This window comes from Populus nigra, chromosome 2 (assembly GCF_951802175.1).
Source record: "Populus nigra chromosome 2, ddPopNigr1.1, whole genome shotgun sequence".
Taxonomy (NCBI): Eukaryota; Viridiplantae; Streptophyta; class Magnoliopsida; order Malpighiales; family Salicaceae; genus Populus; species Populus nigra.
This window is the reverse complement of record NC_084853.1, coordinates 23,094,223-23,108,032: the sequence shown is the minus strand read 5'-3', so window position 1 is coordinate 23,108,032 and position 13,810 is coordinate 23,094,223. Positions and strand designations below refer to the sequence as shown.

Genomic DNA, 13,810 nt, shown 5'->3' with positions numbered 1-13,810 from the left:
ACTCTATATATATAATCTTGCACCTATGGTCCTATATCACTAAATCCATTGTCCTTCGAAAATCTATACATCATGTCAACTATAGAGAAGAGAATGGTTCAATTTGGTAAAATGATGACTTAATCATGGAGTCATTTATTTCCTAAAAAAATTTGTTTTAATATATCTTTAGACAGTTTATTTGGCAATATAAATCCTACATAAATGGTACTATAAACCCTCGAACTCAAAACACCCAACTAATAGATGTGCATGTTACAGCTCAACTAGCTAAAAATAGATTTCAATGCCCTGTCCCATCTCGAGCATGTCATAGGGTTGTATTCCATGGTTCATATATGCATTTTTTATTCTGTCGAAAATCAATTTGTTCTATTTCTCAATCTTACTGACTTCCTCCTATTGAACCAATGGGCTTGAACAATTTATCCTATCAACTGCTTACCAACATGTTTTCTCGGATAATAAATAGCTACTTCGGCTATGAAAAAGTGTTCCCCTCCCCGAAAACAAAATTGCCTCCAATCTATAATCGATCTGTTCTGTTTCACAATCTTTCTAGCTTGCTCCTATGGAACCCAACGACTTAACAATTTATCTGGTAAATTGCCTGACCAACATATTTTCCCAAGGAACCCGTAACCCGTAGATACTTCGGCTACAAAAAAATATCCTCCTCCCACCAGACCCAAGCAAAAGAAATTGCCTCCAATCTATAATCTATTACAGGATTGTTAGCTTATCACCAGAAATTAGAGTGTATTTATTTTAACTTCAATTTTCCACAAGGAAAATTGATCTTGTTGCACCCAGAGGATGTCCAATGGCCATTGCACCCCCGTTGACATTGATCTTTTATGGATCAAGCTCCAACTTCTTGCGGCAATATACAAACTGGGAAGCAAATGCCTGGACGAGAAACAACAAATTTTAGTTAAAACTGGAAGGAGTGTTTGATTCTGAATATAACTGTAAAGTATTCATTTTCTTTTAACCTCATTTATTTCAAAAAGATCAATATCCTCAAGTTCTAAACCAGCAGCCTTCACTGCAGCTGGAATTGCAACAGCTGGGCCTACACCCATGATGGCAGGATCCACACCAACAGCTGCAAATGTCCTGCATGACCAAAATAGATTTTATATGGGAAAAATAAGGAGAATTCTTTAATTTATTCTCATCATTGATTGTTATATATGAAATCCAACAAAATAGATGGCAAGGAACTACTAAACATTGTTGTCTCGAGCAAAATAAAAAGATATGCATTTGCAGAATGCCATCTCCCTAAACTTCAGAACAAACGAGCTGTGGGGGAATGGATGAAGCAAAATCCTTGGCTCTGAATGAGGTCGTATACCTTCAACTCAAAAGTTCAATACCCCTTTCATCGGGTGTTAAAAAGTTCTGAACAAACATAAACAGATCAAAGGAAAAGGAAGATTCCATGCCAACTGGTTATTGGTTAACATTTCCTCATAAAATGATTATTATCGGGAAATACGAAGCAAATTCATCCAACAACCACATTCTCCCTGTTAAGGAATGCAAAATAAAACGGAAAAAAAATGGTTCTAGAATTCGTGCTGTGATTTGTTGGATTTATAATGTTGTTGTCCACCACATCCATGTGCAGCTACCATTCGATTTATTGCACATTATGATAGAGATACACTGAGTTTCTAGGAATTATATACCTGAATACACCAAGAATGGGTAGTCCTTTTTGCACAGCAACACTTCTTTTCATGAGCAACACAGCCCCAGCACCATCACTGATTTGGCTAGAATTTCCTGAAGAAGAGCCACCACATGATCAAATGGATTGAAATAAACTGACCAACTATGAAAAAAGAAAAGGCCCGCGAGGTATACCAGCAGTGGTGGTCCCATCTTTCTTAAACACGGTCTTTAATTTTCTCAGACCTGCTACTGATGTCTCTGGGCGAATCCCATCATCAACAGATACTACAATGGGCTTCTCATCACCAGTTTTAGGGTCGACAATCTTCAAACAGAAAAATGCCAACAAAAAAACAGATTACATTTTCAATTTTTTAGCCAAAAATGACTAATTTTTTACTCAATACATTCAACTAGATATACCTTTGTAGCGACAGGGATGATTTCATCCTTGAATCTGCCAGAAGCAGTAGCAGCAGCAGCAGCAGCCTTCCTATGAGAATCAACCTAACAACAACAATTTAACAATACTCCTATGAGAATCAACCTATAAACAACAATTTAAGAATATTAATAAAACAAATCACGTTGCAATATACTGCATAGCAGAACGATGGCACTTACTGCTGCCTGATCCTGCTCCTGCCTTGTCACACCGAAACGATGTGCAACATTCTCTGAAGTAATACCCATGGGTAGAAGGCAATCTTGGGCTTTTTGAAAATTCTTTAGATGCCATAATCAATATAACCTTAAAAATCCAATCCAGATAATAAATAACCCTAAAAAAAATCATCAACAAACCTTCTGAAACAAATTAAATGAAGAGGAGCAGATATACCTTTGGATTCACATCTCCATCCCATGATATTTGATTAATTGTCATGGATTCCAGCCCAGCTCCAATGCCTAAAATGAAATGATAAAATTTGTAAAGCCTAATAATTAACATGACATCGAGATAATACACTATTGAAAAGGCAGTTCAAGGGATTTTTCTTACCAATTTCATAGAACCCTGCTTTGATAGAAGCAGCCACATCAGCAACTGCCTGAAGCCTAGACGAACATTGCCTGTTGACAGTCCTTATCGGCACAGTTTCTGGACCAGATTCAAAATCCATTCAAGCAAACATAAAGTAGTAATGCAACCAATAGCCCTTGAAAGATGCAATTTAAGAAACATACCAGGGAAACCAGCATAGAATGCAGCCATCCTGCATTCACTTGCTCTTTGAGATCCTGGAGCCAATACTGAACCCACAACAATATCCCCAACTTCTCTTGGATCCAGATTTTAAAAAAATCAAACTTAGAAACATACCTTTTAATTTTTAAAAATGATAACTTTTTTATTTTTATTTTAAAAATCAATTAACCCGAATTATTCCCCTTATCCGGAACTTAAACTTCACTCCAAATCAGGTTTGATATTGCATATGCTTCTGCATGAAGCTAATTATTAACTATCAATTATCAAACAAAAATAAAAAAAAAACTAAAAACTAAAAGACATCCTTTTTTACTATTTATTATTGTTGTTATGGCACAGAAACACTGTAGATAAGCAGCTTTACTGAGAGTTGTTTGTCATGGGGCAGAAGCACTGTAGATGAACAGTTTTCTCACATGCTCATGCCTTTATGCGAGAGTTGTTTGTTATCTGCTTGGGACATTTTTATCCTATGCGAGGTCTACCTGGGCAGCTTAAATTTGGACTTTGTGTTTTTTCTTTTGCTTTTCTGCACCCATCTTTGTTCACCGGTTGTTTGGTAGTTTTTGGGTTATTACACAGCCTATTATCATTGCGCATTTAACGGCAGTAAATGCTCTGATCTGTCAAAGCCACTCGCTTCTCTTTTCTCTTGGAATTGCAGCATTTTTTGACCTCCTCTCATAATTTTCCGGGGACCTCTTACCCAGCTCTTTGGGTGTAGGAAGTGATGGGTTTTCAAAGTTTTAGCTCGTCTTGACCAGATTGTATGTGTTGTCTCAGTCTCTTTTGGTTTTTGTAGCCGTTCTTGATGGGTCTGGTTTTAATCTGGCAAATGAATGGGAGGGACGGGTGGGTTCTAATTTTGAGCTCATTCAGAAAGTAAGCATGGATACTTGTCTGATTTTTAAGCTCTTAATTTATAGTGATGGACAACTGTTATATTCATGGATTACCTGAGCTGTGCTCCAATTGGATGTGAATAATTATTCTTCAATATGGCTGCTCATAATTTGTTTGTTTGCTAGCTGGTGGGTTTGTTCAGTGATGCCTTTCTTTTGGTTCTTATACAATAACATTTGTTTTTTTGGATTCGAGGAAACTATATTTTTCGGAAAGCGCACTTTGTGGGTCCAGGTAAGTGAGTAAAATCCCAGCTGTCCCAAGCTCTTACAAGAGGTGCACGCCCTGACTCGAACTCGAGACCCGCTGTGCAGATTTTAAGCCGTTTGCCACCACGCTACGCCCCTTGAGGACTTATACAATAACATGCCCATGGACACCGCGGATCTCATAAACGAACACAGGAGCGCGTTGCGAGATTTGCTCCTGCTGCCGCTGGATGGAAGGGTTTGGCTGTAGTAAATTGTATTTACTGAAATAAACACCTCACAAAAGCTATTCATTTGTTTTTGTTGTTCATGCAGAGCAATTATTATACAGTGAAGGAGAAAATTGTGAGCATAAACGCTCTCAAAAGATGGCGGTGCCTTGCATGTTCAACGTGTTATAGTGTTGCCACGGACCGGCAATGGATACATACAAGTCCACTGCTGAAAACTGTTTCGACAAGTACATAGTACCTGACACAATGCTACGAGAACTAAATCAAACCAATCAACAAGAATACCTTAAGTCTTACGTCTACGCAGAAAGAGAATATGATCTGTTTGTGTCTCACATCTTCGATGAGACAGAAAACCCTCTACCATCTCCAAACTATGAAGACCCTCCCTCCGCCTCCACCCATTTGTGCTGATGTTTATATAGATCATGTCAGCCCAAAAATCATGCTCATGCATAGAACAAAAACAATAAAAAAATTATGCGGTTGTCTGGCTGTTGATGAACCCAAATAACTTTCTTGTTAACGACAGCAAATCAAACGATGACTAGAAGCACAAAACTTGAATTGTGTTTTATTGTCTTCAATAATAGATTATATAAAGGTTGTGCATGGTTCGTTGATGCAAAAACCATACTTTTGAGGCATCGCCGCTGGCACTCCAGCCATGTTTGAAACAATTAATTATTTTACACAGTAAGTTACAATGCATTAAAGTATCAATACATACATCCATTGTTTTCAAACAATGGAGATGATACCCCTAATTAAATGGTGTTTGGCACGTAAGATTGAATCCTAGAACACTAACTAATATGGCTGCAGCTTTCTGAGGATTTTAATATCCACTTAATAAAACTTTAGTTGTGGTAAAAGCTTTATTACGCTAAATCTTGTGGTCTTTGCTTATAATTTAGGAATGACATGAAAAAAAAAACGTAATTGTCATGTGATTTATGGTTGCTGCTTATTTATTTATTTATTTATTTTTAAATAAAGCAAATCCGATGCCAAAATATTAAAATAAAAAAGAATAGAGGAAAGAGGAATTGAAAAGTGCAGGTAAGTGGGGTCAGTTTTATGTCGTCGGCTTATGAGTCTGTGGCTAAGCAAGAAGAAAGAAAGCAAAAAGAAGACACAGACTCGAAGCAACTCAAGCACCAACCAACCCCTCCTTAGATTCTTTCTTCTTCTTCATCCGCTTCATACATTTCTCCTCTCTTCTACAGACCCTCCGAAAAGGGCTTCAAGTTAATAAGAAGTTGATCTTCACCCCAGTGATGTTTTCATCCATGGATCTGTGATTACAGAGGGAATCAGAGAAGAGGTTGATAAAACTGTAAGCTTGCTTACACATTCTACCCCTTTTTATGTGTTCATGAATGAGCGTGTAAGTAATATAGATAAAGTAATATTTCTTTTTCGACCTTTAGGTTTGTACTTCGCAGTGTAAGTTTGTTTTAAGTGGAGATCTTTTTTTTTTTTAATTATTATTATTTCCTCTAGTGGGATTTATTTTGTTCTTGGTTAACATGTACTAAAGTTAGATGCTTGCAGTGAAATCTTGTTTTTGTTATTTGCTTTTTGAATAAAAAGTTAGGAAAAAAATGAAAATGAGACGATTCACATGTTGTGACGCTGCTACCTTTAAAGTTTGCAAATTTGAGATAATTTTGACAAATTGGGTTTATTTTCTTATATTCATTTTAATTACCGTCAGGTGGTTATGATTGCTGGTGTGGTGGCTAGGTCCATAGCCCGGTTGAAGCAGGCCATCAAAAAGCCTGGAACTTTAACTTGGTTGACTGCATCTTCACGTGAATAGCCTTGGAGGAATTCTGTGACACTTTGAAGCATTCTTCTGTAAATCCCACTTCATCATGTCTGATCGCGTGCTACAGTCATATCAAGATAGGGATGATATTCCCGTAAAGTCCACGAAGCAGTGCCAGTCTATTTGGATTTCTCATTGGACGCGCGCGAGTTGCAGGAAAGCAAATGAAGCTTCAAAACAATTAGGTCATGATCCTCCGGAAGTTGGTAATGGTAACAAATATCACAGCTTACTTAGTGGGCCAGAGATGGAAACTGGTAGTTCTAAATTTGTCACGGGACTTGGAGAAGTAAACATGGGGAAAAGGATCAACGTCATGAACGATAACCTTACAATGAGTCCGAAAAGGTTGAGGAATGAAATGTTTGAGGGACAGTCTTCTTTTGCGATGTTCAAACCTTCTCAAGATAGGGAGAGTGTTTTATATCCGGAGAATGATGTGTCCTCTGGCAATCGTGAAGGAGTCTTAAAGTCACGAATTGGTACCAATTCTGAATATGATGTTTCCCTCGGGAGAAATGAGGATCACCTACCCTCAATACCGGCACAGGCTCTTCCTGAGGTGGAAATTCAAGAAAGAAAATCTCAGTTTCAGGCTGAAGATCTCAACTTGGTTCCAGAGCAGCGGGTCAAGTCTAATAGTTTTCTAGAAAGGAGTAGCAGAGTTGTTTCTGCACATGTTCAGGATGATTTTGTAAGGTCAACCCCAGATATTGTGCCATATGAATTTGAAGTTGGAAGGGCTCCAATTCACCCCTTTTTCTCTAGGTTAGATCACATTAATGAACCAGGCTCTACATCTTTGGTTCATGAGATGAAAATGAATAAAAATGCAGGTCTTCTCTTTCGTGATCCCTCAACAAGCAATTATCAGCGAAGAGAGTCATTTCACATGATGCCAAATCGTTCTGACTTTGAATTACTTCCTAGGCAGATCAGTACCAGAGGTGATAGCCAATTAGAAAAATTATATAATGGATCATATGCACTATCAACACTGCCCTCCGTTCATGATGGGGAGACAATGAGAATACGTGCTACAATAGACTCCATTGAAGAATTTTCTAGAGGTCCTCCGACGTACACTCAGACCACTCATCGCTTTTTCATAAAAAAAAAGACTGACGTGAACTTACCTGATGGTGCTCAGATGTTTAGAGAGTCAGCAATATCCACTGAAATTAAGGGAAAAATGGTGACTGAACTCCTTGCAATATCTCCGGATTTTGGTTTCCATGTCAAGCAAGGAGTGAAGCTGCTACCTCTGGACAGCTCCACAGGGAGTGAAGGAAAAGAGAGCACTGGAAATGTTAAGACTTCTGCAGTTGTTAAGGAGAATGATTCATTAGCTGAAGGAAAAGAAAACACTAAGAATGCCAATACTTCTGCTGTCAATGAAGAGAGTGATTCATCTGCTGAAACTGACACCATGGACATGGATGCTTTCTGTGAGAACCATCTATCTGGTATGTATGGTCCATATCTTATATGGATGGTTTAGTTAAATCTTAGACTGTAGTGTTGACAATCTATGCTTTGGAGCACAGCCCTCAGATGAAGATGCTAAATATAATTACCTAATCTGAACAGTGTTCATGAGTTTTGTATCTTTTTAGTGTAGTCCTAGTTTGCAAATTAGTGAGTTTTTTTCTCGTGTTACAGGTGTGGCTTCATTGCAGTCAGATAAGGTAACTTTACTCCTTTCTGATCTCTAAGCTATAGTGTCCCCTCTAGTGATTTTCTAAGGTCACTGGCATTTACAAAAACTAGTGAAGGTAAAAACATTGTCTTATGCACATTGTTTATAGACAACGTATTTGATCTACTCATTTACTTTTGTTAGGTCAGCATTTCACACAGCTGTTTTAGTTGCCATTGCCACCCAGGAATTTGGTGGATTTTTACCTTTAGGCTTTGAAATCATGCCACCACAAATAATAGTTATATTCTACTAGTGTTTTGCCTTGTTTTGTTAGTTTTTCTCTTTGGTTTAGGCCAAGGAATTTATGTAAGAGCTCATAACTCTGTAAAAACTTCCAGAGTCAAAGGCTTACAAGGCCGTCGCCTCATTTGTTCACATGATTAGTTATAAACTTTGTAGGACATCAACGAGGTCCAGAAGTTGCCAGCTTCTCAAGCTGGAATGCCTTCAGTCAGACAAGAAACCAAGGGCAGACAGATGAACACCGAATTACCTGATATAAACCATGAACTTATTGTACTTCCAGGTTTGGCAAGGTCACCAGAAAACATGGAGACAAGCACCTCAAGAAGCCAGAGTTTGGATGCCATGCTTCCTTCCCCATGCCGAGCACTCCACAAATTCAAAATCTAGTGATTGCCCCGACACTCCTGTGAGACTGGACCCCTGCAGCAGATGGTTTAAGCGTCTCAAAGCAAGTGCTTCCAAAGTTGAAGAAGCATCATCCCACCAGAAACTTAGTAAGTTGTTCAACAAAATGCTAAGACATAGTAAGACTATTTCAGAACCAAAGACAAGCGAGTCTGATGGTAAAGTGTCTATGTCAGATGCAGAGTTACAGAGGAATGCTGAATCCTATTCAACTGACCCAGAAAGGAAAATTCAAGAAATAACACTGTCTCATGTTTGGGTTCAGAGGTGGTTTCATAATCCATCTGCATCTCCGAAAAAGAATCTTGGAGCTGTGGTAGTTTCCAAGCCAGAGAGTTCAGAGGCAGCACTAGACTTCCAGAAGAAGCAGTTTCCTAGCACTGCTGCCATGGCTCTGATGGGGAAGGCCATGAATGGTTTTTGTCCATGTGAATTCAGAAAAAGTGGGTCTTCTGTAGTCTGGAATACCAAGTGATTCAGGGACAAGCTTTCTTGAGAAAATGCTAGGAATGGAAAGTGAGATAGGCAGTGCGCAGGATGTGCTGGTTATCTTACTGGTTGACATTAGTGCAGCAAGTTGAAATCTTTGACGATCAATCCTCCATCAGATCAATGGACTGCAGACGAATTTTGTATAGCCTGAATGTTGCTTTGGTATTTATCCTGCCTGAAATTGTTTACATTGCCTGCTTTCCTCCTATGATCAGAATAGGTATTGTGGATGGAACTTGTGTGAGAGATTTGACAGAGGTCTTGTTTAGGTTGAGAAAGGGGCAGCCCAGCCTCTGCTGCTTTTCGGAGTGCAAATCTGAGAGGACTTGACCACACTCCAGCATGCCCCTATTGATCCTCCATATGTAGTGCCATGCAAACTGGAGTAATGCTGTAATATCTGGAATCAGAAGCTAAAAATAAAAGATTTAACTGGAGGGGATTATACTTCTTCAAACTTAGATGCTTAATAATTATTTACACACATACAGTTACATGCAGAAATACATCATCAGACCTCACATCAGCTTTACTTGTCATGTATACACAAGTTTGGTCTTTGGCTTTTGATATTTTAATGCGATCAATTTGAGTGGTTTGACATTTATGATGGCAATCAAACTATATCCTGACATTATGCTTGAAAAAGACAGTAGAACCATGCATTTGGTCTCCCTGGTGGCTTGTTATGAGGGGAATGACGTGGGTCTGTCATATCCTGCATTAGGCTGAAAATGGAAGAATAATGCATGGCTAGAAGAGAGAAGAACAACTTGGGTGTTCCAATTTTCCTTCCATATTCTCTCAGAACAGTGTTTTTCATTCCTGAGCTTTGATATACAATTGCGTTTCTCAGAGTTCATCTTCTAAGAGGCAGTCATGTCTGACATTTAGGTTTGTTCTTTATTGTGCTGTCCCGGTGTCATTTTTACCTTGTCAGTCGTCAACAAGCGGTGGTTAACATCTGCCAAGATCTACCAATCTCCCTCTGTTAAAAAGGAGAATGAAAATGTGTTTGGTCTGACAAAGCTAGCGACAGAAAGGTTCATGAGTGAACCTTTCCCTTTAGATGTAATTCTTTTCTACTGTCTCCTAATCCAAGTTACTGTTTGAGCATTCTAATAAAAGAAATATTGTGCACAATTAATACCAAGTTGGATGGAGTTGCTCTCTCACATGGAATGAGAGATCAGGATAAAAAAAAGAGTTACAAGAAAATTCAAAATTCGTTTTATAATGTATCAATACAAGACTATAATATATTCTTGATTATTCCTCAACTAACATGGAATGAGAGATCATGGATTTATCCTAGTGTTTTTATATAACAAAAGTTGCATTCATTTCTAAATTGATTATTCATGTAAGATTTAGAAATAACATCAATCTTAAGATTCTTAAAGCCGTATTCTGCTATTTTCTTCAATAAAACTAGATTTATTCTTCATTCTTTTAAATACCGCTTTGATCATCTTTCATTTTATGCTAGTAGCATTTTTCTTCAATATCTTATGGAGATCTGAAATTTTGATCAATTCGGCCAATTCAGTTAGCATTTTGTCATGTATTTGGTGGAAGTAAACTTTGTATAGATTTTGAAGGAATTCAATCAATAAACCATACTCTTTTAAAGTAGAACACATGTCTATATTTCTAAAAGTGAAGCACCGGTACTCGAGGTTCCAAAATGCATCAAGGCTTTAATTGCTGAATTCTGCACGGACGCCTTCATAATTTCCTCCCATATTTCTTCAAAAACTCATCCCCGCGAATGCTTTTCATGTGTGAGATGAGCTTCTTCAAGTTATTTTCAGAGCAACTCACATTTTTTATGGATAGTAATTTAATATCAACCAATCTCAGGCAATTCCCTCTTCTAACAACTGTAGGGTTTCAGAATCCAACCCATATTCAATAGAGGTCATCTCTTTAATGCTGGCTATGTTATTAGCTTTAAGTCCCGCAATTCAAGATGCTTTTTAGGGTTAAGCATGTATTAATGCAACAATGTTTATTTATGGAACAAATAGCTTATAGGCAGGTTCTATATCTTTTTACGTAAGACATTAAGGTAGACACTATGTAGTCTCAAAAGAGTCTTTTACTATCCCAATGATTACCCTCATGAAAGTAATATGAAGGCTTGGTAGGTGGTGAAATGGTATGTATATCAATCACTTAACAAAGAGCCAGATGGTTTCATGAACTTAAACTCTGAATGAAAGTTATAGGGTATCATTACTCCCCTACCTAACCTCAAGTTTTCATATGTATGCATTCTAGAGCGATATATCATAAATAAACTAGTGATGCACGAAGATATTCATCAATATTCAACATGCATGCATGAGCAAGATAAAACACACTAAAGTGTAACTATGTAAAAAAAGAATTAGGTCAAATGAAAAAATTTAAACACATTAATGTGTTTGGTATTGAGGTTGTTGTTGTGGTTGGGGTTTGAAAAAAATTATTTTATAAAAAGCACTTTTAGTTGAGGTTGGTTTGGAAAAATATATATTTGGTTAAAACTGTGGTTGAAATTGAGGTTGAACAAAAAGCAGTTTAATGTGTTTGGTAACTGTTTATGCGGTGCAAACCGTGTTCCCAAAAATTTTTAAATTTTTTTTTCAGAATAAAATTTTGTAATTTGATTTTTTTACTATTTCAGATCGTTTTCGTGTGCCGGTCTCAAAATTAATTTTTTACAACATGAAAAAATATTATATTGATTCTTCGTTAATGAAAAGCACTATGAACCGCCACTGCTACCATAATCCCAAACAGGCAAGCTTTTCAAATTGAGGTACTAAAATAACTATAAAAGACATATTAATATTCTTGTTTTGTAATTGAAATATTGTAGAGTTAACTACTGCTATTACATCATTAAACAAACAATACTTCATATAAATTATGTTTTATTGTTCTATTAAACTATCTGCAATCCCATCACGTACGAAATTCATCCTGCCTTGACTACTGTTTCCATTGATTTCAGAAGGTGTAACAACATCTGGTAAAATATCATCAGGAACATAATTGGGATTGCGATCAAATTCTGCAAATGCAACATCATCATGCGATCTTCTTCTAATGTAATTATGTAGTGCCATGGATGCCATTACAAATTCAACTTGTTTTTTGTATGGATAAGCAGACATGTTTTGTAAAATCCTCCACCTTTGTTTCCATACCCCAAAAGATCATTCTATGACATTACGTAGCGATGAATGTGCACGATTAAAAACTTCTTGCCGATTTCTAGGTTGTCCACGACGCCTAAAATCTTGTAAGTGATATCTCTCACCTTTATATGGACCTAAATAACCATACTCATTTGGATATCCAGCATCAACCAAATAGTATTTTCCTGTAATTAGAAACAACATCAACATTCATCATGTAATTAGTAAATAAAAAACAAATTTTATATGTATAAGTACATAACAAGTTATGTTGTATTACCTTCTGGTGGTTTAGGGAATTTTATATTTATATTCTCAATAGTCTCATGAAAAATACATGTATCGTGGGCATTGCCTTCCCATCCTGCCCACACAAACGTGAATTGCATGTCAAAACTACAACCAACCATTATGTTTTAAGTCGGTACACCTTTTCTTCCAATAAATGGAATTTGATTTATGGTTGATATGCAAGCCCGCACATGTGTTCCATCAATTGCACCAATACAATTCTGATAAAAAAAACCATCGATAATATGATGACGTTACTTACTAAAATGCATAAAAGAATTTTTGTATTAAATACTGACAATACTAATAAAAAAATTTTCTTACCTTGAAATGAGGCATATATCTTGGATTCATTGCAATTTCTCGTAGGGTGCTTGTAAAACTCGGGTCATTTGGTTTTCTGACATCGACTGCAAACAAACATATGGCTGCGAGGACTTCTTTAATGCATCTACTAACAGTTTCCCCCGAATGTTGAAATCGCTCTTGAACCTCCCTGTTTGATGCTCCTAGTGCTATTGTATATAGAAATATAGCAACTTTTTCAATCACACTCATCCTTCTTGAAGGCTTTAACCCATACGTTGTTTCTAAATCACTGCACAGGCTCAACAAAGTTGATGTGTCCATTCTAAACATGTTGACACATCGTTGCCAATGTCCTCGTAAAACTTTAGTTAACCAACACATGCCTGTATTGTATGAAACCATGCATGGTTTTTTATGCATATAATTAACATAATACATGTAGCAAGCCCTAGCTGTGCACAAAGCTAACTTTTGAATATCAAATTCTCGCTTCCAAAACGATTCTTCATCATCATCACTATCATCATCGTCGTCATCATTATCGTCATCATCATTTGCGCCATCATCACCATCCCCTCCCGATCCACCATTGTCATCATCACCACGATAATTAATGTGATCAACAACACGATCCATTATGTTATCATAATCATCATCATGAGCTTTATTGAATATTGCATTTAAACGTGCTTCTTCTACATGTATAATCCTAGATAAATAAACAATTGAATCATGTTAAACAATTTTTTTTCCAAATAAAACATAATATCTGATATAATACTTTATCATTTAATTTTACACCACACAACTATTATAGTCTACGTCTCCACACTAACAAAAATATTGAAACACATTTTTACCCGAATAAAAATTTTCTGCTTGCCGGGAACAGTGGAGAGTGTATTATACACTCTTCACTGTTGAATGAAGGAGAAGGAGAAGGGCAGAGGAGGTTAACTTTGGCGGCGGTGAAGTCTGGTTGGCGGTGGGAACGGTGGGGAACGGTGGTGAACTTCAGTGATGGTGTTCCTCTGTTCCTGCTCTTCTCACTCTCCACTATATTTTGCTTGCTCCTTTCCCCGCTGATGGTGCTGCTACAGTT

The 13,810-nt window shown here is 37.2% G+C and overlaps 1 protein-coding gene and 1 pseudogene across 2 annotated transcripts; one reads left to right on the top strand and one right to left on the bottom strand.

Annotated features, from left to right (window-relative positions):
* Positions 1-774: 774 nt before the first annotated feature.
* On the bottom strand, positions 775-2,974 carry LOC133682886 (3-ketoacyl-CoA thiolase 2, peroxisomal-like; annotated as a pseudogene).
* A 2,391-nt stretch (positions 2,975-5,365) lies between these two features.
* LOC133682504 (uncharacterized) lies at positions 5,366-9,393 on the top strand. Of its 2 annotated transcripts, none has more exons than XM_062105862.1 (5): positions 5,366-5,568; positions 5,962-7,541; positions 7,738-7,763; positions 8,304-8,517; positions 8,605-9,393. In XM_062105862.1, the coding sequence occupies exons 2-5, from the start codon at positions 6,122-6,124 to the stop codon at positions 8,901-8,903; spliced, it is 1,959 nt and encodes a 652-aa protein (XP_061961846.1). In that variant the 5' UTR covers positions 5,366-5,568; positions 5,962-6,121; the 3' UTR covers positions 8,904-9,393. The 2 variants fall into 2 exon arrangements, with proteins under 2 accessions (XP_061961846.1, XP_061961845.1); XM_062105861.1 differs by having other exon boundaries at positions 5,366-5,580.
* Positions 9,394-13,810: the final 4,417 nt, after the last annotated feature.

Bases quoted from the DNA above. Each gene is read 5' to 3' on its own strand.
- LOC133682504 (XM_062105862.1), top strand. From the start codon at position 6,122: ATGTCTGATCGCGTGCTACAGTCATATCAAGATAGGGATGATATTCCC. The intron at 7,542-7,737 runs GTATGTATGGTC...CTCGTGTTACAG, and splicing joins CTGTGAGAACCATCTATCTG to GTGTGGCTTCATTGCAGTCA. The intron at 8,518-8,604 runs GTAAGTTGTTCA...TGTCTATGTCAG, and splicing joins ATCATCCCACCAGAAACTTA to ATGCAGAGTTACAGAGGAAT.